This window comes from Cololabis saira, chromosome 1, assembly GCF_033807715.1.
Source record: "Cololabis saira isolate AMF1-May2022 chromosome 1, fColSai1.1, whole genome shotgun sequence".
NCBI classification, from domain to species: Eukaryota; Metazoa; Chordata; class Actinopteri; order Beloniformes; family Belonidae; genus Cololabis; species Cololabis saira.
This window is the reverse complement of record NC_084587.1, coordinates 764,858-788,663: the sequence shown is the minus strand read 5'-3', so window position 1 is coordinate 788,663 and position 23,806 is coordinate 764,858. Positions and strand designations below refer to the sequence as shown.

General features: G+C 43.4%; 1 protein-coding gene across 3 annotated transcripts in view; it reads right to left on the bottom strand.

Moving 5' to 3' along the window:
- The window catches only part of vps54 (VPS54 subunit of GARP complex), a 315,827-nt gene that overhangs the window by 274,975 nt on the left and 17,046 nt on the right, over window positions 1–23,806 (bottom strand). For 2 of the 3 annotated variants that reach the window (XM_061724343.1, XM_061724416.1), the window contains exons 9-21: window positions 16,688–16,717; window positions 13,278–13,385; window positions 13,124–13,179; window positions 12,900–12,996; window positions 11,724–12,085; window positions 9,477–9,606; window positions 8,885–9,066; window positions 6,962–7,074; window positions 5,419–5,482; window positions 5,126–5,231; window positions 2,726–2,813; window positions 1,480–1,601; window positions 849–929 (exon numbers count right to left, since the gene is read on the bottom strand). In XM_061724343.1, coding sequence (XP_061580327.1) covers window positions 849–929; window positions 1,480–1,601; window positions 2,726–2,813; window positions 5,126–5,231; window positions 5,419–5,482; window positions 6,962–7,074; window positions 8,885–9,066; window positions 9,477–9,606; window positions 11,724–12,085; window positions 12,900–12,996; window positions 13,124–13,179; window positions 13,278–13,385; window positions 16,688–16,717 — 1,539 coding nt within the window. The remainder of the gene's footprint in view (window positions 1–848; window positions 930–1,479; window positions 1,602–2,725; window positions 2,814–5,125; window positions 5,232–5,418; window positions 5,483–6,961; window positions 7,075–8,884; window positions 9,067–9,476; window positions 9,607–11,723; window positions 12,086–12,899; window positions 12,997–13,123; window positions 13,180–13,277; window positions 13,386–16,687; window positions 16,718–23,806) is intronic. The other variant, XM_061724488.1, reaches the window with a different exon arrangement.

The window sequence follows — 23,806 nt, the reverse complement described above, 5'->3', positions numbered from 1 at the left end:
TCTTAAGATTCAGAATCGATTATCACCATTTGATCCGATTTGATCCGATATTGATTTGGGTTAGTGTTGCCTGGATTATATAACTGTAAAATAACTATTGAAATAATAATTTCACAATAATTATTGTGAAATAACTAAGAAATAAATAACTCAAATAGGCATTTCAATATCCATTTAAAGTGCAAAAAAAGAAAGAAATTACAACAGCTCAAGCAGTAACAGATTATTTTATCTTGTCTGGTTTATTCTGTCTCCAGACACAGCTGGACATGAAGCACCGGCATTTTTCAGGTATTTCATGACAAACCGTGTCCGATAACAGAGAAACCAAACAAGCTCTAGTAAATATAGATAATATGAACTTCATTGAACTAATATAACATTTAGAAATTTAAGCTGAAATGTCCAGCATTTTCTCTAAAGAAAAGTTCATTTAGTTCAGGAGTTTTCAAAAGTACTGGGATTAAAGTTCACCAGGTAAAAATGTAATGATGAAAAAAAAAAAAAAAAAAAAATGTAATCAAAAAATAAATAAATCGATCTTTAGACATACAAATCGATTTTTAGGAATTAATATGAGAATCGATTTAGAATCAGAAAATCGAAATTTTTTCAACACAGGCCTACTTCGTAAAGATATTGTTTACTGTGATGTGAAAATATCCTGTTGATTTCATAAATGTACGTCCAACACGTGATTTTTAATATATTTATATTTAATTTATGTTAAATCCATTGGATTAACAGCTGGCTCTCTGTGCCGGCTCCTGCAGCGGGAGCGGAGGCCGAGGGGGGGGAATGTTCAGCGTTACGTAGCGGTGAGGTTGGGGACCTGACGAGGATCTTACCTTGGACAGGTTCTTCTCAAACAGACTGTCCATGATGGCCACCAGCTTGGCGGAGATCTCGGCTATGTGGTCGTTGTAGTCCTGAAAAACAACAGCTTCATTACCAAGTCCAGATCAAACTCGTGGAGGAACCGTGTTGACGTCCGCCGAGGTTCAGAAGCACAAACATGACGACTTCGTTCGCATCGTATTAAATAAATTAAATCTATTATTTCCCATGTGACATCACGCTCCGCCTGTCAATCATTCAGCCTGCAGATTCCCAGGATTCCCCTCGACTCGGCCGACGTCTCGTAGGTCCTACTGAACTTACTGAACTTATGTATATTTTTTTCATTTTCTCCCGTTCAAATCCAATTAATCAGGTCACGGTGGAGCGGTGCTGATCTCCGCAATTTGAAGCCTTGTAAAATTGTAAAAAAAGAAAAGAAAAAAAGGTTGCTACTTCGCAGATTTCACTTATCACGGGTTCTTTTTGGAACGAAACCCGTGAAAAACCGGGGATTATTGTAGTTCTAGAAAGAAGAACGCGGCGACAGACGTTCAGGTGATCATGAGGAGATCAGGTCCAGGTACAGGTTCAGGTTCAGGTGTTCAGGTTCAGGTGTTCAGGTGATCATGGGTGCGTTACCTTGGTGATGTGGTCGAAGTGCCGCAGGACGCTGAACTGTTTGGGTTGTAGTTTGGTCTCAAAGTGAGTTCTGATGACGGGAATGTAGTTTACCACCAGCTGCAGGCAGCGGGACGCCAGCGCTAAACACACAATAAAACAGAAACTTTAACAAACATAATAACTACTTTAATTAAAATAAAATAACTACTTTAATGGTTCAGAGGGCCTGAGTTGCCGTGGTAACTGTAACCGGCTTCTCGGCCGAGACGATGGTGAGAACACACGACCCTCCTGTAACGTTGCTCCGAGGCCCCGCCCCCTTAGTCACTGTTGCCGACGGCGACAGTCGTCAGCGAGCCCCGCCCCCTTAGTTACTGTTGCCGACGGTGACAGTCGTCAGTGAGCCCCGCTCCCTTAGTTACGGTTGCCGACGGCGACAGTCTATCAGAGTGGATCACAGTTTGACAGAGACGAGTGTGTGAACCGTTTACCAAGATTCTTCACATCAACTCAGGACTAAAGTTTCTTTCGTCAACGAAAATTACGACTAAATATCGTCGTCAACGAACCGTTACCACCTGAGGAAAACCAGACGCAACGAAGACGCTGGTCATGTGACGATAACGATAGTTAAAGCTGCAAGCAGCGATGAACGGGCCCTCGCACTCACGGCCACCGCCCCCATGAGCATATCAGACATGACGCCACCCATGACTTCCTATGTCAAACCATTATAGAGTTATAGCAGAGAATAGTATTCTAGGGGGCGCTGTTGAGCCATTTTGCCACGCCCATTAATGCAAACCATGAAATATCAAATTTATCACCAGGCCTGGCTTGGTGCAGAATTTGGTGACTTTTGGGGCACGTTTAGGGGGAAAAAAGGTCCTCATTTTGTCAGAAGAAATAAAGAATAATTCCTACAGATACAATAGGGCCTTCGCACTGTCAGTGCTCGGGCCCTAATTAAATATATAACGGTTAAAGACAACCGCATCAAGGACCGACACCGTCACATTAAACCATGTTTACATCGGTTCCGTGGTTGGTTGCCTAGCAACCGTCTGGACCATCAGCGAGGACACGGGTCGGACTCCAGAACCCCAACGGTGAGTCCGGTAGATCCGGTTTGGGCTGGTTTGAGACTTTTGACCCATCCCCCACCAGGAGGGCTGATCTGAGCCGCTGAGCATGCTGGGATACGGGTCAGAACCCGATGAGCATGCTGGGATATGGCGTGCGCGGCGGCGTGTGCGTGTCCTACCCAGGTTCTTGGTGGTGATCGTCTTCAGCCCGACCACCTGCAGAGCTCCGGCTCCCAGAACCAACTGGCAGCTCCGGGAGTTGAAGTGCTGAGGAGAGACGGACGGTAAAACCTCAGAACAGGTGTTGACAGGTCGGACTGAGGTGGACCAGGGGGACCAGGGTCCAGGACCGGGGTCAACCTGATCTCACAAAAATCTGTGAAATGCCCACGACCTCTCACCACTATTTTCCGTGGTATATACATGGTATAATTCCGTGTGAGCACCACAGATTTTGTACCATGCAAAGTCAATGGGATCCGTCTTCGTGATATATACAGGGATTATGACATTATTATTATTTATATATTATTGTTTGTTATAGTGGCTAAATTATGAGTTTTTGTCGCGCAAGGTACTGTTTGTGACTGCCAGTTTGTAAAAGCATGTTTTTATAAAAAATTCAGACTCCTAGCTAAAAGCGTTAGTGAACTATGCAAAAAAAGACACAAAATAGGCCCCGTTCCATTAGTCAGGAGGCTCTCAGACCTTTACGATTCTACACCCTCCTAACCAGCCAGGACATTTTGGAGGAAACACTGTTGCAGAAGTCATAGTAGTCTGAATTTTTTATATGTTGTTTGGGGGCATCCCCTGATCAGACAGACGTTAGTTTGGTGCAGATCAGACCTGTACTTTTCGATGGGCGGGGCTTTGAAACTTCACCTTTTCCAACATTCGAACGGACGCCGTTGCCATAATATTTGACCAAACCAAGTAAAACTTGACCTGTGGCCTCCATATGGGGCCTAGATTGGGCTTGCCAAGTCTCAACTCTGTGAACCCTCTGCAACGCCAACTAGCTCTGTGGAAGTCATACAGCCACGGGACCAAAAGATCCTAGCAAAGGGCCTTCTGCATTGCAACATAGTCAAAAATCAGCCTCCCAGCTCAAAGTGTTAGTGAATTATTCAAAAAACACACAAAAAAGGCACCACACCTGGTGACCTTTGGCACTTCCAAAGGTCGCACAGATCTGAAACTCGGCACAGTGGATGAGAGTCACCTTCTGATACAGAGTCTAGAATTTCAGCCTCCTAGCTCAAAGCGTTAGTGAACTGTGCAAAAATAGACACGAAATATGCCTCATAGGCAAACCTATAACAATACGTAACAAACCTCCTGTGCCTACTGAGCATTAATAACATGTCATAATCGAAGGAGAACTAATTAAAACGGATGTCCTTAAAGGAGCATGAGGTTCCTTTTAAGAAATGAGACTCTCTAGCGCCACCCTTCACCACGACGGCCGTTGGGGGTACTGCAGCCAACAGTGCAGCCGGCACGGGAGAACGGGGAGAACGCGCATGCAGCGTCATTTGACGTCACATCCGCAGGACAGCGCGGGGAAACTCGGCCCCAGCACTGCAGCACATTTTGCAGCACACAGTTTACGAATTTTACGAATTTTTTTCATAAATCCTGCCTCAAGCTCCTTTAACATTAACCTATTGTATTATTGAATTATCAAGGACACTTTCGTGTTTTTGTGTTTAGAAATGTTAAAGATATTAAAAGAAAACCATAACACAATGAGGAAAATACTGTGGCGAACAAGTCGTGCCCAGAGCGTGTCTCGAACCACAGTCTCCCAGACCACAGTCAACTGCACTAACAAGTCGGCCAAATGCTGATGTGTTGCCCAGGCGGGCAAGGCCTTATCTTATCTGTGGTCGTTACACTATGTTCCAAAAAGTATTGTTTTTAATGGATAAGATCCGGCATTTTACGTTGAATTCTATTGTTCAGGTTTTAAAATTCTAGCTAAATACATAAAAAAGGGAGGTGAGGTGTGAGCTTCATAACAAAACTTCTGTGCCTACTGAGCATTAATAACATGGGGTTAGCCATAGAAAGGGGCGATAACAGCCTCCTGCGCCTACTAGTAGGTAGAGTAGGGCCCTACTGGCCCATATCTATGGGATGATTGTTATCGTTTTGTCCTTCATTCAATGGTATGACAGCAGTCAAATCGGGTGACGGATCCCATTGACTTCGCATAGTACTATATCCGTGGTGCTCCCATTAAAACCTCAATAAAACACTGCTAAAACAGCGTTAATAACGTGCTTTTACAAACGGACAGTAACAAACAGTACCTTGCGCGACAAAAAATCATAATTTACCCACTATAACAAAGAATAATATATAAATAATAATAATGTCATAATCCGTGTATATATCACGACCACGGATCCCATTGACTTTGCATGGTACAATATCCGTGGTGCTCACACGGAATTATATCATTTTCCGTGTATATACCACGGAAAATAGTGGTGAGAGGTCGTGGGCATTTCACAGATTTTTGTGAGATCAGGTCCTGGACCTCAGACTGGAGGACCAGGGGGAGGTCTCACCTTCAGCAGGTCTGCCAGACGGGTCAGCATGTCCGTAGTGATGGACGGGATGTCGTTGACACACTGGCAGTATTCCAGGAAGATCCGGATCAGCAGCAGCACCGTCCTGGAAGAGAGGGGGGTTTAGAGAACTCAGGGACCTGAGAGACCTGGAGACCTGGATACCTCAAAGATCTGAGACCTCAGGGACCTCAAAGACCTGAGACCTCAGAGACCTCAGAGATCTGAGACCTCAGAGATCTGAGAGACCTCAGAGACCTGGGGGACCTCAGAGACCTGGGGGAACCACCTACCCGACTACTGCGTATCTCTGCCCGTTCACCAGCAGATATTCCGCCGGCCTCTTCTCATCCGGACCTGCAGGAACAAACGAAATAACCTTTACTTTATTTTATCTAATTTATTTAGAGTCCTGGACACCAGGATGAACAATTTGGCTGATAAAAAATATGGATTTGACAAATTAAAGGTTAAAGTAACATTAACTGAGCGCCATGACTTCATGTTTTTAAAGTTGCTTAAAAGTTGTTTAAATACTGTTAAATTCTTAGTAAAAACACTTCAGAAATAACTTTTCTTTTATAATTCGTCCACTCACCCGGGAAGTAGCCCGACTCAAATCATATTAATCTATGACAAATGTTCTCTTTCAAATTAATTTTAGTTCATCATTTAAGTTGAAAACCTTTTCATATGACGACCTGAACCACCTGACTTGAGATAATAATAATAATAATAATAATAATAATAATAATAATAATAATAATAATAATAATAATAATAATAATAATTGAAGTGCCACGGGACTACTGCCGGATGGTTGCGATTTTGATGACATTTTCTATATCAAACCATTCAAAGGTTATGACCAAATATCGACCAATCAGAAGAAGGGGTGGGGCTCATTTTCACCAATGAAGGTCAAGTAGTCAAAACCGAGTCCAATGACACCACCCACGAGTCTCTATGTCAAACCATTCAAAAGTTACAGCATTTACTGTGTGTGTGTGTGTGTGTGTGTGTGTGTGTGTGTGTGTGTGTGTGTGTGTGTGTGTGTGTGTGTGTGTGTGTGTGTGTGTTGATTTTGGCTTCTGACAAGGTCTCAAATAACTCTGATTTGTGAGAAAACCGTAGCTCCTAGCAGAAAAACTAAAACATCGTGAGAGACACAGAACCCGGCAGATTCTGACAATCTTAATTTTATTCAGATATTCCTTAAAATGAGTGACTAAGCTCAGTGCAAAGACAGAGTGAGATTCTTTTGAAGAAAACGTTTGATTACATTACAGTGAATGGAGACCGAGACAGGTATTGGCGCCACTTTAGCCCCCCCGTTTAAATTTTGTGCATACCCCGCCTGTCAAAGTCACATTTTATGAATCCCAACACCTATGTCTACATTTTGACCAAAGATTAATTGTCTCCTTTTTACGGTTTGGCCGTGAGCTCGAGTTACAAATAAAAATTTGGGTTATTTTTTACTGTTTCTCGCACTCTAGAAAATGACACCGGCACTCTAGATTTGACAAAAAAGTGATTTCCAGTCCTCGCTTGAGTGCTCATAGTTTGAAAAGTTTAAATCTTAGGAAGAAACAGTTTGGTGTTTTGTAGAGAAGAGAAGTTTTCCTCCGTTTTGAAGTTTGAATCACATTTCTACGTGCAGGTATGAGAAAGTTAGGTGACTCAGAAAAAAGGTGAATTTTGGCCTTTTTTTTACCTCCTCCCATCCATTCTGGTCTACCGGGTCTACTGTACCTGGTTCTGGTCTACCTGGGTCCGGTCTACCTGGATCTACCTGGGTCCGGTCTACCTGGTTCTGGTCCTGGTCTACCGTACCTGGGTTTTTCCGGTCCGGTAGTGTTATTCTGCCGTCGGCGATGGAGTCGACCAGATCCTGGAATTCTGCTGGAACCTCGGCCTGTTTCCACCGCTCGTTATCCAGGAGGAGGCTGCACATAAACCAATAAGCCTTGGCTTTAGCCTATACCTTTTCGGTGCCACTTAAAATATTGGACCTTTTTTATGTTGTATTATGTTGTATCCAAATGGACTGAAATAAAAACTCAAAATCAATCAGGTCGTTGGTTCCAACCCTAGTTCCTCCTGTGTCCACCAAAGTGTCCTTGGGCAAGACACTGAATCCCCGGTTGTTCCCGGTTGTCAGGCCAGCGCTGTTGTGTATGGCAGCTCCGCCGACAACCGGTGTGTGAATGTGTGTGTGTAAATGTGTGGGTGAATGTCTACAGTGTAAAGCGCTTTGGGGCTGTAGGAACAGCTGGAAATGCTATATAAGTGTAAGCCATTTACCATTTACGCACACAGGTACAGGTACACACACACACACACACACACACACACACACACACACACACACACACACACACACACACACACACACACACACACACACACACACACACACACACACACACACACACACACACACACACACACACACACACACACGATGACACACTAAACCAGGGGTCTCAACCCAAAATGTTTTAGATCCATATTGGACCAAAAACACAAAAAACAAATATGTCTGGAGCCGCAAAAAATGAAAAGTCTTTTATAAACCTTAGAATGAAGGCAAATGGCGAAAGGAGAATGTTGAGAAAAAATTCGAAATGTCGAGAAAAAAGTGAAAATTTCGTGAAAAAAGTCGAAATGACGAGAAAAAAGTGAAAATTTCGTGAAAAAAGTCGAAATGTCGAGAAAAAAGTCAAAATTTCGTGAAAAAAGTTGAAATGTCGAGAAAAAAGTCGAAATGACGAGAAAAAAGTGAAAATTTCGTGAAAAAAGTCGAAATGTCGAGAAAAAAGTCAAAATTTCGTGAAAAAAGTTGAAATGTCGAGAAAAAAGTCGAAATGACGAGAAAAAAGTGAAAATTTCGTGAAAAAAGTCGAAATGTCGAGAAAAAAGTCAAAATTTCGTGAAAAAAGTTGAAATGTCGAGAAAAAAGTCGAAATGACGAGAAAAAAGTGAAAATTTCGTGAAAAAAGTCGAAATGTCGAGAAAAAAGTCAAAATTTCGTGACAAAAGTTGAAATGTCGAGAAAAAAGTCGAAATGTCGAGAAAAAAGTCAAAATTTCGTGAAAAAAGTTGAAATGTTGAGAAAAAAGTCGAAATGTCGAAATTAAAAAGGAAAGGAAAAAGGAAGAAAAAAAGTCGAAATTTCGAAATGTTGAGAAAAAAGTCAAAATTTTGAGAAAAAAGTCGAAATGTTGAGAAAAAAGTCGAAATATCGAGATTAAAAAGGAAAGGAAAAAGGAAGAAAAAAAGAGGAAAAAAAGAAGAAAAAAAAGGTCAAACATTTTCTAAAAAGCTCCAGGAGCCACAAGGGCGGCGCTAAAGAGCCGCGGGTTGCCGAACCCTGCACTAAACTAACATCAGCGTCAGTCCCTGGTCCAGGACCTGCAGGACCACCTCGTCCCCGGTCCTGCTCCAGCCCCGTGGTCCAGACCTGCAGGTCCTGGACCTGGACCGCAGGTCCTGGACCTGGACCACAGGTCCTGGTTCAGACCTGCAGGCCCAGCTCGTCCCCAGTCCTGGTCCAGACCTGCAGGTCCTGGTCCAGACCTGCAGGTCCTGGACCAGACCTGCAGGCCCAGCTCGTCCCCAGTCCTGGTCCAGACCTGCAGGTCCTGGTCCAGCTCTGTGGTCCTGGTCCAGACCTGCAGGTCCAGCTTGTCCCCGGTCCTGCTCCAGCCCCGTGGTCCAGACCTGCAGGTCCTGGTCCCTGGTCTAACTCCTCACCTGAGCTTGTTCTTCCTCTCCTCGTGGAATCTCTGCACGAAGCGGTTGGCCTGGCTCTGCAGCGCCCCCCGCAGCGAGACACTCCTCCGTCCCACCAGCTCCTCCGTGTCCCGGACAAACCCGTCCACGGCCTGGGACAGAGACACGAACTCGGCCGAGCTGAGACGCTCCAGAGACCCGTCCTGGGGGGACGGAGGGGGGACAGGGGGACAGGGTTCAGGACCAGGACAGAGAACACCAACACCAACACCAACACTAATAAAGTTACATTAAAGTTACTCCCTGTCCTTACAACGGTTTTTCTCAATACATTAGTCAAAATAGAATTTGTGTGATGTTTGTAAATTTGTTGTACAAAAAGCTGAAAAAGAGACTAAAAGGAGAAGTTTATTTATCTGTTGTGGGAGTTAAACTATGGAATGACGCTAACCTACAGGACTGTCTCAGAAAGTTTGTAAGTAGGACAGGCATTAATATCAGCACTTTGCTTTTGCCTTTTCACTCACTATTTTTGGATAATGTTTGTGTTTAATGTTTGTGTTTAATGTTTAATGATGTGACTGAATAAAGAGTTTCAGAGCAGAATCCCCACCTTGGCCCGGGCCGTCAGCACCTTAACGCAGCGGTCGTGGCTAACGTCTGACGCCGTGTGCAGCAGGTCCTGGATGTTGGTGAGGACCCGGTTCAGCTCCGAGTCGCTGGGCATCATGGTCTCGCCAGACCTGCAGGGAGACGGACTCACGTCAGCAGGTGGGAGGGGCGTGGTCAGGGGGTTAAGGGCGTGGTTAGGGGTTAGAGGGGCGTGGTTAAACTTGTTTTTGTCCTTCTGGAAACTGTCACATGCTTTGTCAACAGTTTGTCAACCATAACCCACTTGGGTTGAAATAAGAAAATTCTGTAGTCCTTGATTAAGGTAGGAGACAGAATTAAACGGGTTTTGCCACACCAAGTAATCTAAGGTGACGGCAGGGGGATCTGAGGGACATAGAGATAACCGACCCTAGAGAATCATTAAGTCAGACCCCTGACCTGCCAGGGTGCAAAGGTCAAGAAGTGGGAGAACCACTTATCTGGGGAGAAGTCAGGACTCTGGCAGCCCTGACCCTTCCAGGAAAAGGTCAGGAAGAAGAGGATGATGACAACGAGACCCCTACCCCAGTTGACATCCAATTCCAGTTTTAATTGACATGTGAAACAATGCTGCGAAACAAACCAGTACTCCCAAAAAACCTGTTCCCCCTGGTGGCTAAATTGAGCCATGGGAAGTCCCATGTCTCAACAGGAGGGATGAAGTGTATGGTACACAAGGTACAAGTATTCAAAAACCTACTTTAAAAATTGTAGGAGCGGTCTAACTTGTTGCAGACATAACATGCAAGGCAATATCAGAACTAAGAGAGGTCAGTGTCCCCAAGGGACCTATCCATTTTAAGTTATCCATATGGATTTCATTGAGCTGTCCAGAAGCAGACAATACAAGTATTGCCTAGTGTTAATTGACTCCTTATCCAAGTGGGTTGAAATAGTCCCGGCCAAAACAGCTGACGCACTCACAGTAGCTAAAGCCATTTGCAAACACATAATTCCAGAACATGGCATTCCAAGGCTAATTTGGAGCGATAATGGTGCACATTTTGTGAATACTGTAGTCCAAAACATGGCTAAACATCTAGGTATCATCCTAAAGAACCACTGTGCCTATCACCCACAAAGTGCAGGCCTAGTGGAACGAACTAATTTCACTGTTAAGCTAAGGCTCAGGAAAACCATGGCCTGAATGCCTGCCATTAGTCGAAATGTGCATGGGAATCGTCCCAAACCCATCAGGCCTAACAACCTTTGGGGTAGTGCATGGTCGCCCGTTCCACCTCCCTTTATGGGAAGGGGAACCATGGCAAGAGAAAGGCAAGGGATCCACTCTCGATGTGGATGAGTAAATTGTTTGCTGAAAAGATGTTCAAAGTTCTTGTAAGCTGCCGCTTTCTCCTCTCTCTCCTACGCAAGCATTGCTGAAACCGGGAGACCAGATCCTGATTCGAGTGGTGAAACAAAAAACATAGTCATCACTCCATTGGGACGGCCCCTTTATTGTCCAGATCGCGACCCCGACAGCAGGTGCCTGAACGATCTACGTGGGCTCACCAGTCACAGTGCAAGCTAGTAAAAAACTTTCCAGACCCTGAGTAGGCCGGAAGTCGGACGGTATCAAAACCATTGTCCGCTGAAGAACTCATCTGACGCCTACTCACCAGCCACGGGCCTGAAGATGACTGGCTACAACAGACTGGAGAGGAGCCCCGAGAGATGGAAGAAACTTTTCCACTAATGAGTCATGCTGACATGTTAGGAATTGTTCCTCAAACTCTTTACTTAAATTGTTGTTGTAATTTAGGAACACTGCTGTACGTTCATCCCTGATTAAACTGGTGCTGAAGCTAATGTTACCAAAGCTATAGCCAAATTACGTCAGTTGGCCAAAGTCGTGTCAGAAGACGCTCAGCAGGCACCACTTTTTGGTCCTGGACTGACATAATGACTAAAATTATGATTCTGATTATTACTGTCCTTGTAATGTTCTGTGTTTTCATTACGTGTAACATTCCGTGTCTTGGATGGTCCAAAGAACCATCCAAACTTCCTTAGTTAAGCCTCAATGCAGATTGTACTTTCCTGTAGAAACTTACACTCATTTGTATGCACACATGACCATAGCTGTGCACTAACAAACTTATTTTATCAGGAATTAATCTATTTCCTCTAGTAAATTGACATTTTAGCTGATCTGACTGCCGTTTCTCCCTGAACTAAATGTTTCTACCAGAGGAACAGAGTGACGTACATGAATCCGGTCTCTCTGGTTCCGGAGGTCTCCTGGATCTCCGGCTCGCTGCCCTGCTGGATCCGGGGTTCCAGGACCGGGTCCTGGTCCTGGTTCTGGTCCTGGACCACCGGGCCCCCCTGCTGCCTCTGCTGGGCCTCGTTCAGGGCGTCGCTGATGAACAAGCCCTCGTGGGTGAGGTAGGCCAGCTCCGCCTCTCCCTGCAGCACCGGGGGGCCCTGGGGGGCCTGCTGGCCCTGGGGAGGGCCCTGGCCCTGTGCCCCCGACCCCCCCGACCCCGATCCAGCCTCCGCCAGGACCCGCGTCCTCTGGTTGGAGTCCAGAACCTCCAGAACCACCTTCCTGATCACGGTGAGAGTCGCCTGGAGGACGAGAGGGAGGAGAGAGGGGGACCAATCAGAGACGAGGACACAGGTGGACCAATCAGAGACAGGTGGACCAATCAGAGACAGGTGGACCAATCAGAGACCAGGAGAGACGGACGGACCAATCAGAGACAGGTGGACCAATCAGAGACCAGGAGAGACGGACGGACCAATCAGAGACAGGTGGACCAATCAGAGACCAGGAGACAGGTGGACCAATCAGAGACCAGGAGAGACGGACGGACCAATCAGAGACTGTAGAGCAGGGGTTTTCAATTCTGGTCCTCGGGCCTCCCTGTCCTGCATGTCTTAGATGTTTCCCTGCATCAACACACCTGATTCTAATTAATGGTCCTCATTAGCTTGTCATCGAGGTCTGTACAACTCTGTTGATGACACAGCTCCTTGTATCACGGTGTGCTGAAAGCAGGGTAGCATCTAAAACATGCAAGGCATGGGGGCCTGAGGACCGGAATTGAAAACCCCTGCTGTAGAGGAATTGTTTTTATGTAAGTCATTTGGTTGAAATCTAGCGCTGTGAACTTTCTACTTCAGAATGATTTATATGAACTTTAAAGGAGGAAGAAAAAGGAGGGGGATGTGTCTCTCTCTCTGTCCTTGTGTGTGTGTGTCTCTCTCCCCATCTGCACCTTAGTATAAAAAGATTAACAGTTTTATATAATCATATAAAGATATATATATATATGGTCCCGAAAAGGATTTTCTCTACAAGACGAGGTGAGATGGACGGACCAATCAGAGAGCAAGGGGGACGGACGGACCAATCAGAGAGCAGCAGGTCTTTCCTCACCTTGACTCTCTGCAGGAACAGAAGGAAGTTCTGGAAGACGAGTTTCAGCAGCTCGAACCACTGGGGGAACGTCATGAGACGCATCTGGTCGGGGAGTCTGAGGGACGGAGACACGTAGGAGACTCGTTACTGTGTATTGATCCTTTCTACCAGCCGTGTGTGAAGCCGTTAAACTAAATCCACACGGTTCTGTAGCCGACCAGAACCAGAACGGTTCCACTTACTTAGTGACGACGTCGGTGTCGATCTCCTCGATGAGCTCTACGCTGCCGGACACGCACTGGAGAAGAAGAAGAGGTGAGAACAGACCTGGTTCTGGTTCTGGTTCTGAACCCTCTGGTTCTGGTTCTGAACCCCCACCCCCGACCCGACCCGGACCTGCGTGACGATGTTCTTGGCGGCTCCGATCGTCTCGTGGCTGTAAATGTCCAGCAGGTCCAGTTTCTTCTGCCGCAGCAGGCCGAACACCAGCGACTCCAGACGCTCCTGGAACCAAGAACCAAGCAGAACCGGGTCAGAGCCAACCAGAACCGGGTCACGGGTTCTCCGTCAGAACCACATAAACACTGATCGGGGGTAAAATCAACCACAGATTAAGTTCTGGTTCTGATCACAGATTAATCACTGCAGCTGATCAATAATTACAGTTACAGAGAAGCCGAGATTAAACCACCGTCTATCTGGGCCTTGTAGCTCCTATAATGTAATAATTTCATCCTATAATGTAATAATTTCACCCTCTAATGTAATAATTTCACCCTATAATGTAATAATTAATAATTTCACCCTCTAATGTAATAATTTCACCCTCTAATGTGATAATTTCACCCTCTAATGTAATAATTTCACCCTATAATGTAATAATTAATAATTTCACCCTATAATGTAATAATTCCACCCTCTAATGTAATAATTTCACCCTATAATGTAATAATTCATAATTTCAACCTATAATGTAATAACTAATAATTTCACCCTATAATGTAATAATTCCGCCCTCTAATGTAATAATGTCACCCTATAATGTAATAATTAATAATTTCACCCTGTAATGTAATAATTCCACCCTCTAATGTAATAATTAATAATGTCACCCTATAATGTAATAATTTCACCCTATAATGTAATAATTTCACCCTCTAATGTAATAATTTCCCCCTCTAATGTAATAATGTCACCCTCTAATGTAATTTCACCCTATAATGTAATAATTAATAATTTCACCCTATAATGTAATAATTCCACCCTCTAATGTAATAATTAATAATTTCACCCTATAATGTAATAATTCCACCCTCTAATGTAATAATTTCACCCTATAATGTAATAATTTCACCCTCTAATGTAATAATTTCACCCTATAATGTAATAATTAATAATTTCACCTGGTAATGTAATAATTCCACCCTCTAATGTAATAATTAATAATTTCACCCTATAATGTAATAAGTCCACCCTCTAATGTAATAATTTCACCCTATAATGTAATAATTTCACCCTCTAATGTAATAATTTCCCCCTATAATGTAATCATTAGTTTCACCCTGTAATGTAATAATTCCACCCTCTAATGTAATAATTAATAATTTCACCCTATAATGTAATAATTTCACCCTCTAATGTAATAATTTCACCCTCTAATGTGATAATTAATAATTTCACCCTCTAATGTAATAATTTCACCCTCTAATGTGATAATTAATAATTTCACCCTCTAATGTAATAATTTCACCCTCGAATGTAATAATTTCACCCAATAATGTAATAATTTCACCCTATAATGTAATAATTCCACCCTATACTGTAATAATTTCACCCTGTAATGTAATAATTTAACCATGTAATGTAATAATTCCACCCTATAATGTAATAATTTCACCCTACAATGTAATAATTCCACCCTATAATGTAATAATTTAACCATGTAATGTAATAATTTCACCCTACAATGTAATAATTCCACCCTACAATGTAATAATTCCACCATATAATGTAATAATTTAACCATGTAATGTAATAATTTCCCCCTATAATGTAGTAATTTCACCCTATAATGTAATAATTTCACCCTATAATATAATAATTTCCTATAATGTAATAATTTCACCCTATAATGTAATAATTTCACCCTATAATATAATAATTTCCTATAATGTAATAATTTCACCCTATAATGTAATACTTTCCTATAATGTAATAATTTCCTGAAAATGTAATAACGCCTGAAAATGTAATCAAATTTGCACTTAACTCAATCGAAAATGTAATAAAATCCAATAGTGTAATAACTTCACCAATAATGTAATAAAATATCCTGACTGATAATAACATTTTTACCGATACTGTAATACCTTATTACATTATCGGGAATTTATTACATTTTTAGGTGGGTCTTTTTTTTTCAAAACTGATAAAGTAATACTTGACAAATAATATATATGTTCATTTTCAGTCTACATTTTGTGTTTTAAGTATCTAAGAATGTTATATACGCTGGATTTGAAACACCAGAATGACTATTGGCTTAAATTGCAGACTTTGAATACCATGTAATAAATTCCCAATAATTTAATAAGGTATTACATTATCGGTAAAAATGTACAATATCAGTCAGGATATTTTATTACATTATTGGGGAAGTTATTACATGATTGGATTTTATTACATTTTTGATTCAGTTAAGTGCCAATTTTATTACATTTTCAGGAAATTATTAAATTATAGGGTGATACAGGTCCAAACCGGGCCAAAACCAGGTCCAAACCGGGTCCAAACCGGGCCCAACAGAACCCCCCCCTACCCAGCAGCTGATCAACATTAAAACCTGAATTATTCTCATGCAAAGATCCTGATTCCTGCAGAAATTATGTGATTTCAGGATTGAATTGGATTTGGTTGACACGTCAGCTGTTTGTGTATGTATGTGTGTGTGTGTGTGTGTGTGTGTGTGTGTGTGTGTGTGTGTGTGTGTGTGTGTGTGTGTGTGTGTGTGTGTGCCCTATAATGTAATAATTTCACCCTCTAATGTAATCATTTCAACCTCTAATGTAATAATTTCACCCTATAATGTAATAATTTCACCCTCTAATGTAATAATTCCACCCTCTAATGTAATAATTCCACCCTCTAATGTAATAATTTCACCCTCTAATGTAATAATTCCACCCTCTAATGTAATAATTCCACCCTCTAATGTAATAATTTCTCCCTATAATGTAATAATTTCTCCCTATAATGTAATAATTCCACCCTCTAATGTAATAATTTCTCCCTATAATGTAATAATTTCTCCCTATAATGTAATAATTTCACCCTCTAATGTAATAATTCCACCCTCTAATGTAATAATTCCACCCTCTAATGTAATAATTTCTCCCTATAATGTAATAATTTCACCCTATAATGTAATAATTTCACCCTATAATGTAATAATTTCACCCTATAATGTAATAATTTCACCCTCTAATGTAATAATTCCACCCTCTAATGTAATAATTCCACCCTCTAATGTAATAATTCCACCCTCTAATGTAATAATTCCACCCTCTAATGTAATAATTTCTCCCTCTAATGTAATAATTCCACCCTCTAATGTAATACTTTCACCCTCTAATGTAATAATTTCTCCCTATAATGTAATAATTCCACCCTGTAATGTAATAATTTCACCCTCTAATGTAATCATTTAATAATGAGTGTGTGTGTGTGTGTGTGTGTGTGTGTGTGTGTGTGTGTGTGTGTGTGTGTGTGTGTGTGTGTGTGTGTGTGTGTGTGTGTGTGTGTTCCACCTTGGGTGTCCCAGCGTTTGGTTGTTGATCCTGTGATTGAGCGACAACATCAGTTAAACCTTAACTCACTTTTGTTTCTACATCAATGTTTTTTCTTGGTTTTAAAATGACGTTTTAGGATTAAATTAAATATACAGAAATGAGACGAGTCTTACTTTAACATCAAGCTGCAGACATTTAAGGGATAAACATCTGTTTGATTTTGACATGAACATTCTGAAATTTGCTGCTAAAATCTTGTTGACCGAAAATGAACTTCAGTTCCCTGAAAACATCATTTAAAGTTTAAGGTGGATTTGTTTAAGGTGGATTTGTTTAAGGTGGATTTGTTTAAGGTGGATTGTTCTGTTTCCATGATGGTTCTGCTGGGTCTTAGTTGCTTGTGACTTTGCCAGATGTTTTGGTGAAGTTTTCCTCGTTATAAACAGTTAATAGGAAGAACATCCTGGTTCTGTTAGTTTCAGGTTTGTGAGGTTCTGATCAGCAGCTGATATTGATCAGCAGCTGATATTGATCACAGATGCAGGATATTGATCACAGAGGCAGGATGAGACTCATGATCTGAGTTTCCAGAGTCTGCTCATTTGAGTTTCAGCTGAATCGATCGAGTTAATTGACGTTCTAGGTCCTAGTTTCTAGGCTCTAGTTTCTAGGTCCTAGTTTCTAGGCCCTAGTTTCTAGGCTCTAGTATGTAGGTCCTAGTTTTCTAGGACCTAGTTTGTAGTTCCTAGGCCCTAGTTTCTAGGCCCTAGTTTCTAGGTCCCAGTTTCTAGGCCCCAGTTTCTAGGCCCTAGTTTCTAGGTCCTAGTTTCTAGGCCCCAGTTTCTAGGCCCTAGTTGCTAGGTCCTAGTTTCTAGGCCCCAGTTTCTAGGCCCTAGTTTCTAGGTCCTAGTTTCTAGTTTCCAGGCCCTAGTTTCTAGGTCCTAAGCCCTAGTTTCTAGGTCCTAGTTTCTAGGTCCCAGTTTCTAGGTCCTAGCTTCTAGGCCCTAGTTTCTAGTTTCTAGGCCCTAGTTTCTAGGTCCTAGTTTCTAGGTCTAGTTTCTAGGTCTAGTTTCTAGTTTCTAGGCCCTAGTTTCAAGGCTCTAGTTTCTAGGTCTAGTTTCTAGTTTCTAGGCTCTAGTTTCTAGGCCCTAGTTTCTAGGTCCTAGTTTCTAGGTCCTAGTTTCTAGGCCCTAGTTTCTAGGTCCTAGTTTCTAGGCCCTAGTTTCTAGGCCCTAGTTTCTAGGTCCTAGTTTCTAGGTCCTAGTTTCTAGGTCCTAGTTTCTAGGTCCTAGTTTCTAGGCCCTAGTTTCTAGGTCTAGTTTCTAGGCCCCAGTTTCTAGGCCCTAGTTTCTAGGCCCCAGTTTCTAGGTCCTAGTTTCTAGTTTCTAGGCCCTAGTTTCTAGGTCCTAGTTTCTAAGCCCTAGTTTCTAGGTCCTAGTTTCTAGGTCCTAGTTTCTAGGCCCTAGTTTCTAGGTCTAGTTTCTAGGCCCCAGTTTCTAGGCCCCAGTTTCTAGGCCCTAGTTTCTAGGCCCTAGTTTCTAGACCCTAGTTTCTAGGTCCTAGTTTCTAGGCCCTAGTTTCTAAGCCCCAGTTTCTAGGCCCTAGTTTCTAGTTTCTAGGCCCTAGTTTCTAGTTTCTAGGCCCTAGTTTCTAGGCCCTAGTTTCTAGTTTCCAGGCCCTAGTTTCTAGGCCCTAGTTTCTAGGTCCTAGTTTCTAGTTTCTAGGCCCTAGTTTCTAGTTTCTAGGCCCTAGTTTCTAGGCCCTAGTTTCTAGGTTCTAGGTCCTAGCTTCTAGGCCCTAGTTTCTAGGCCCTAGTTTCTAGGCCCTAGTTTCTAGTTTCTAGGCCCTAGTTTCTAGGTCCTAGTTTCTAGGCCCTAGTTTCTAGGCTAGAAACTGGGGCCTAGTTTCTAGGTCCCAGTTTCTAGGTCCCAGTTTCTAGGCCCCAGTTTCTAGGCCCTAGTTTCTAGTTTCTAGGCCCTAGTTTCTATTTTCTAGGTCCTAGTTTCTAGGTCCTAGTTTCTAGGCCCTAGTTTCTAGTTTCTAAGCCCCAGTTTCTAGGCCCTAGTTTCTAGGTCCTAGTTTCTAGGCCCTAGTTTCTAGGCCCTAGTTTCTAGTTTCTAAGCCCCAGTTTCTAGGCCCTAGTTTCTAGGCCTTAGTTTCTAAGCCCCAGTTTCTAGGCCCTAGTTTCTAGGCCCTAGTTTTTTAGGCCCTAGTTTCTAGGTTCTATGTCCCAGTTTCTAGGTCCTAGTTTCCAGGCCCTAGTTTCTAGGCCCTAGTTTCTAGGCCCTAGTTTCTAGGTCCTAGTTTCTAGGTGCCAGTTTCTAGGCCCTAGTTTCTAATTTCTAGGCCCTAGTTTCTAATTTCTAGGCCCTAGTTTCTAGGTCCTAGTTTCTAGTTTCTAGGCCCTAGTTTCTAGGCCCTAGTTTTTAGGTCCTAGTTTCTAGGTCCTAGTTTCTAGGCCCTAGTTTCTAGGCCCTAGTTTCTAGTTTCTAGGCCCTAGTTTCTAGGTCCTAGTTTCTAGGCCCTAGTTTCTAGGCCCTAGTTTCTAGGTCCTAGTTTCTAGGTCCTAGTTTCTAGGCCCTAGTTTCTAGGTCCTAGTTTCTAGGCCCTAGTTTCTAGGTCCTAGTTTCTAGGTCCTAGTTTCTAGGTCCTAGTTTCTAGGTTCTAGTTTCTAGTTTCTAGGTCCTAGTTTCTAGGTTCTAGTTTCTAGGTCCTAGTTTCTAGGTCCTAGTTTCTAGGTTCTAGTTTCTAGTTTCTAGGTCCTAGTTTCTAGGTCCTAGTTTCTAGGCCCTAGTTTCTATTTGCTAGGTCCTAGTTTCTAGGTCCTAGTTTCTAGGCCCTAGTTTCTAGGTCCTAGTTTCTAGTTTCTAGGTCCTAGTTTCTAGGCCCTAGTTTCTATTTGCTAGGTCCTAGTTTCTAGGTCCTAGTTTCTAGGCCCTAGTCTCTAGGCCCTACTTTCTAGTTTCTAGTTTCTAGGTCCTAGTTTCTAGTTTTTAGGTCCTAGTTTCTAGGCCCTAGTTTCTAGTTTCTAGGCCCCAGTTTCTAGGTCCCAGTTTCTAGGCTCTAGTTTCTAGGCCCTAGTTTCTAGGTCCTAGTTTCTAGTTTTTAGGTCCTAGTTTCTAGGCCCTAGTTTCTAGTTTCTAGGCCCCAGTTTCTAGGCCCTAGTTTCTAGGCTCTAGTTTCTAGGCCCTAGTTTCTAGGCCCTAGTTTCTAGGTCCCAGTTTCTAGGCCCTAGTTTCTAGGCTCTAGTTTCTAGGCCCTAGTTTCTAGGCCCCTAGTTTCTAGTTTCTAGGCCCTAGTTTCTAGTTGCTAGGTCCTAGTTTCTAGGCCATAGTTTCTAGGCCCTAGTTTCTAGGCCCTAGTTTCTAGGCCCTAGTTTCTAGGTCCTAGTTTCTAGTTTCTAGGCCATAGTTTCTAGGCCCTAGTTTCTAGGCCCTAGTTTCTAGGCCCTAGTTTCTAGGTCCTAGTTTCTAGTTTCTAGGCCCTAGTTTCTAGGCCCTAGTTTCTAGGTCTCAGTTTCTGGGTTCTAGTTTCTAGGTCCCAACTTCTAGGTCTAGGTTCTAGTTTTTAGGCCCTAGTTTCTAGGTTCTAGTTTCTAGGTCCCAGTTTCTAGGCCCCAGTTTCTAGGCCCCAGTTTCTAGGCCCTAGTTTCTAGGCCCTAGTGTCTAGTTTCTAGGCCCTAGTTTCTAGTTTCTAGGCCCTAGTTTCTAGTTTCTAGGCCCTAGTTTCTAGTTTCCAGGTCCCAGTTTCTAGGCCCTAGTTTCTAGGCCCTAGTTTCTAGGCCCTAGTTTCTAGGCCCTAGTTTCTAGGTCCTAGTTTCTAGTTTCTGGGCCCTAGTTTCTAGTTTCTAGGTCCCAGTTTCTAGGCCCTAGTTTCTAGGTCCTAGTTTCTAGTTTCTAGGCCCTAGTTTCTAGGCCCTAGTTTCTAGGCCCTAGTTTCTAGGTCCTAGTTTCTAGTTTCTAGGCCCTAGTTTCTAGGCCCTAGTTTCTAGGTCCTAGTTTCTAGTTTCTAGGCCCTAGTTTCTAGGCCCTAGTTTCTAGGTCCTAGTTTCTAGTTTCTAGGCCCTAGTTTCTAGGCCCTAGTTTCTAGTTTCCAGGTCCCAGTTTCTAGGCCCTAGTTTCTAGGCCCTAGTTTCTAGGCCCTAGTTTCTAGGTCCTAGTTTCTAGTTTCTGGGCCCTAGTTTCTAGTTTCTAGGTCCCAGTTTCTAGGCCCTAGTTTCTAGGTCCTAGTTTCTAGTTTCTAGGCCCTAGTTTCTAGGTCCTAGTTTCTAGGCCCTAGTTTTTAGGCCCTAGTGTCTAGGTCCCAGTTTCTGGGTTCTAGTTTCTAGGTCCCAATTTCTAGGTCTAGGTTCTAGTTTTTAGGCCTTAGTTTTTAGGCCCTAGTTTCTAGGTCCCAATTTCTAGGCCCTAGGTCCTAGTTTCTAGGCCCTAGTTTCTAGGTTCTAGTTTCTAGGCCCTAGTTTCTAGGCCCTAGTTTCTAGTTTCTAGGTCCTAGTTTCTAGGTCCCAGTTTCTAGGCCCTAGTTTCTAGGCCCTAGTGTCTAGGTCCCAGTTTCTAGTTTCTAGGCCCTAGTTTCTAGGCCCTAGTTTTTAGGCCCTAGTTTCTAGGCCCTAGTTTCTAGGCCCTAGTTTCTAGGCCCTAGTTTCCAGGCCCTAGTTTCCAGGCCCTAGTTTCTAGTTGCTAGGTCCTAGTTTGTAGGTCCTAGTTTCTAGGCCCTAGTTTCTAGGCCCTAGTTTCTAGGCCCTAGTTTCTAGTTTCTAGGTCCTAGTTTCCAGGTCCTAGTTTCCAGGCCCTAGTTTCTAGGCCCTAGTTTCTAGGTCCTAGTTTCTAGGTCCCAGTTTCTAGGCCCCAGTTTCTAGTTTCTAGGCCCTAGTTTCTAGGCCCTAGTTTCTAGGCTCTAGTTTCTAGGCCCTAGTTTCTAGGCCCTAGTTTCTAGGCCCTAGTGTCTAGGTCCCAGTTTCTAGTTTCTAGGCCCTAGTTTCTAGGCCCTAGTTTTTAGGCCCTAGTTTCTAGGCCCTAGTTTTTAGGCCCTAGTTTCTAGGCCCTAGTTTCTAGGCCCTAGTTTCTAGGCCCTAGTTTCTAGGCCCTAGTTTCTAGTTTCTAGGTCCTAGTTTCTAGGTCCCAGTTTCTAGGCCCTAGTTTCTAGGCCCTAGTGTCTAGGTCACAGTTTCTAGTTTCTAGGTCCTAGTTTCTAGTTTCTAGACCCTAGTTTCTAGGCCCTAGTTTTTAGGCCCTAGTTTCTAGACCCTGGTTTCTAGGTCCTAGTTTCTAGGCCCTAGTTTCTAGGTCCTAGTTTCTAGGCCCTAGTTTCTAGGCCCTAGTTTCTAGGCCCTAGTTTCCAGGCCCTAGTTTCCAGGCCCTAGTTTCTAGTTTCTAGGTCCTAGTTTCTAGGCCCTAGTTTCTAGGCCCTAGTTTCTAGGCCCTAGTTTCTAGACCCTAGTTTCTAGTTTCTAGGTCCTAGTTTCCAGGTCCTAGTTTCTAGGCCCTAGTTTCTAGGCCCTAGTTTCTAGGTCCTAGTTTCTAGGTCCCAGTTTCTAGGCCCTAGTTTCTAGGCCCTAGTTTCTAGGCCCTAGTTTCTAGGCCCTAGTTTCTAGGCTCTAGTTTCTAGGCCCTAGTTTCTAGGCCCTAGTTTCTAGGCCCTAGTTTCTAGGCCCTAGTCTTTAGGCCCTAGTTTCTAGTTGCTAGGTCCTAGTTTCTAGGTCCTAGTTTCTAGGCCCTAGTTTCTAGGTCCTAGTTTCTAGTTTCTAGGTCCTAGATTCTAGTTTCTAGGCCCTAGTTTCTAGTTTCTAGGCCCTAGTTTCTAGGCCCTAGTTTCTAGGTCCTAGTTTCTAGGCCCTAGTTTCTAGGCCCTAGTTTCTAGTTGCTAGGTCCTAGTTTCTAGGCCCCAGTTTCTAGGCCCTAGTTTCTAGGCCCTAGTTTCTAGGTCCTAGTTTCTAGTTTTTAGGCCCTAGTTTCTAGGTTCTAGTTTCTAGGTCCCAGTTTCTAGGCCCCAGTTTCTAGGCCCTAGTTTCTAGGTCCTAGTTTCTAGTTTCTAGGCCCTAGTTTCTAGTTTCTAGGCCCTAGTTTCTAGGCCATAGTGTCTAGGTCCTAGCTTCTAGGCCCTAGTTTCTAGTTTCTAGGCCCTAGTTTCTAGTTTATATGTCCCAGTTTCTAGGCCCTAGTTTCTAGGCCCTAGTTTTTAGGCCCTAGTTTCTAGTTTCTAGGTCCTAGATTCTAGTTTCTAGGCCCTAGTTTCTAGGTCCTAGTTTCTAGGCCCTAGTTTCTATTTGCTAGGTCCTAGTTTCTAGGTCCCAGTTTCTAGTTTCTAGGTCCTAGTTTCTAGGTCCTAGTTTCTAGGCCCTAGTCTCTAGTTTCTAGGTCCTAGTTTCTAGGCCCCGGTTTCTAGGCCCTAGTTTCTAGGTCCTAGTGTCTAGGCCCTAGTTTCTAGGTCTAGTTTCTAGGCCCTAGTTTCTAGTTTCTAGGTCCTAGTTTCTAGGCCCTAGTTTCTAGTTTCTAGGTCCTAGTTTCTAGGCCCCGGTTTCTAGGCCCTAGTTTCTAGTTTCTAGGTCCTAGTTTCTAGGCCCCGGTTTCTAGGCCCCGGTTTCTAGGCCCTAGTTTCTAGTTTCTAGGCCCTAGTTTCTAGTTTCTAGGCCCTAGTTTCTAGGTCCTAGTTTCTAGTTTCTAGGCCCTAGTTTCTAGTTTCTAGGCCCTAGTTTCTAGGTCCTAGTTTCTAGGCCCTAGTTTCTAGGCCCTAGTTTCTAGGCCCTAGTTTCCAGGCCCTAGTTTCCAGGCCCTAGTTTCTAGTTTCTAGGTCCTAGTTTCTAGGCCCTAGTTTCTAGGCCCTAGTTTCTAGGCCCTAGTTTCTAGACCCTAGTTTCTAGTTTCTAGGTCCTAGTTTCCAGGTCCTAGTTTCTAGGCCCTAGTTTCTAGGCCCTAGTTTCTAGGTCCTAGTTTCTAGGTCCCAGTTTCTAGGCCCTAGTTTCTAGGCCCTAGTTTCTAGGCCCTAGTTTCTAGGCCCTAGTTTCTAGGCTCTAGTTTCTAGGCCCTAGTTTCTAGGCCCTAGTTTCTAGGCCCTAGTTTCTAGGCCCTAGTCTTTAGGCCCTAGTTTCTAGTTGCTAGGTCCTAGTTTCTAGGTCCTAGTTTCTAGGCCCTAGTTTCT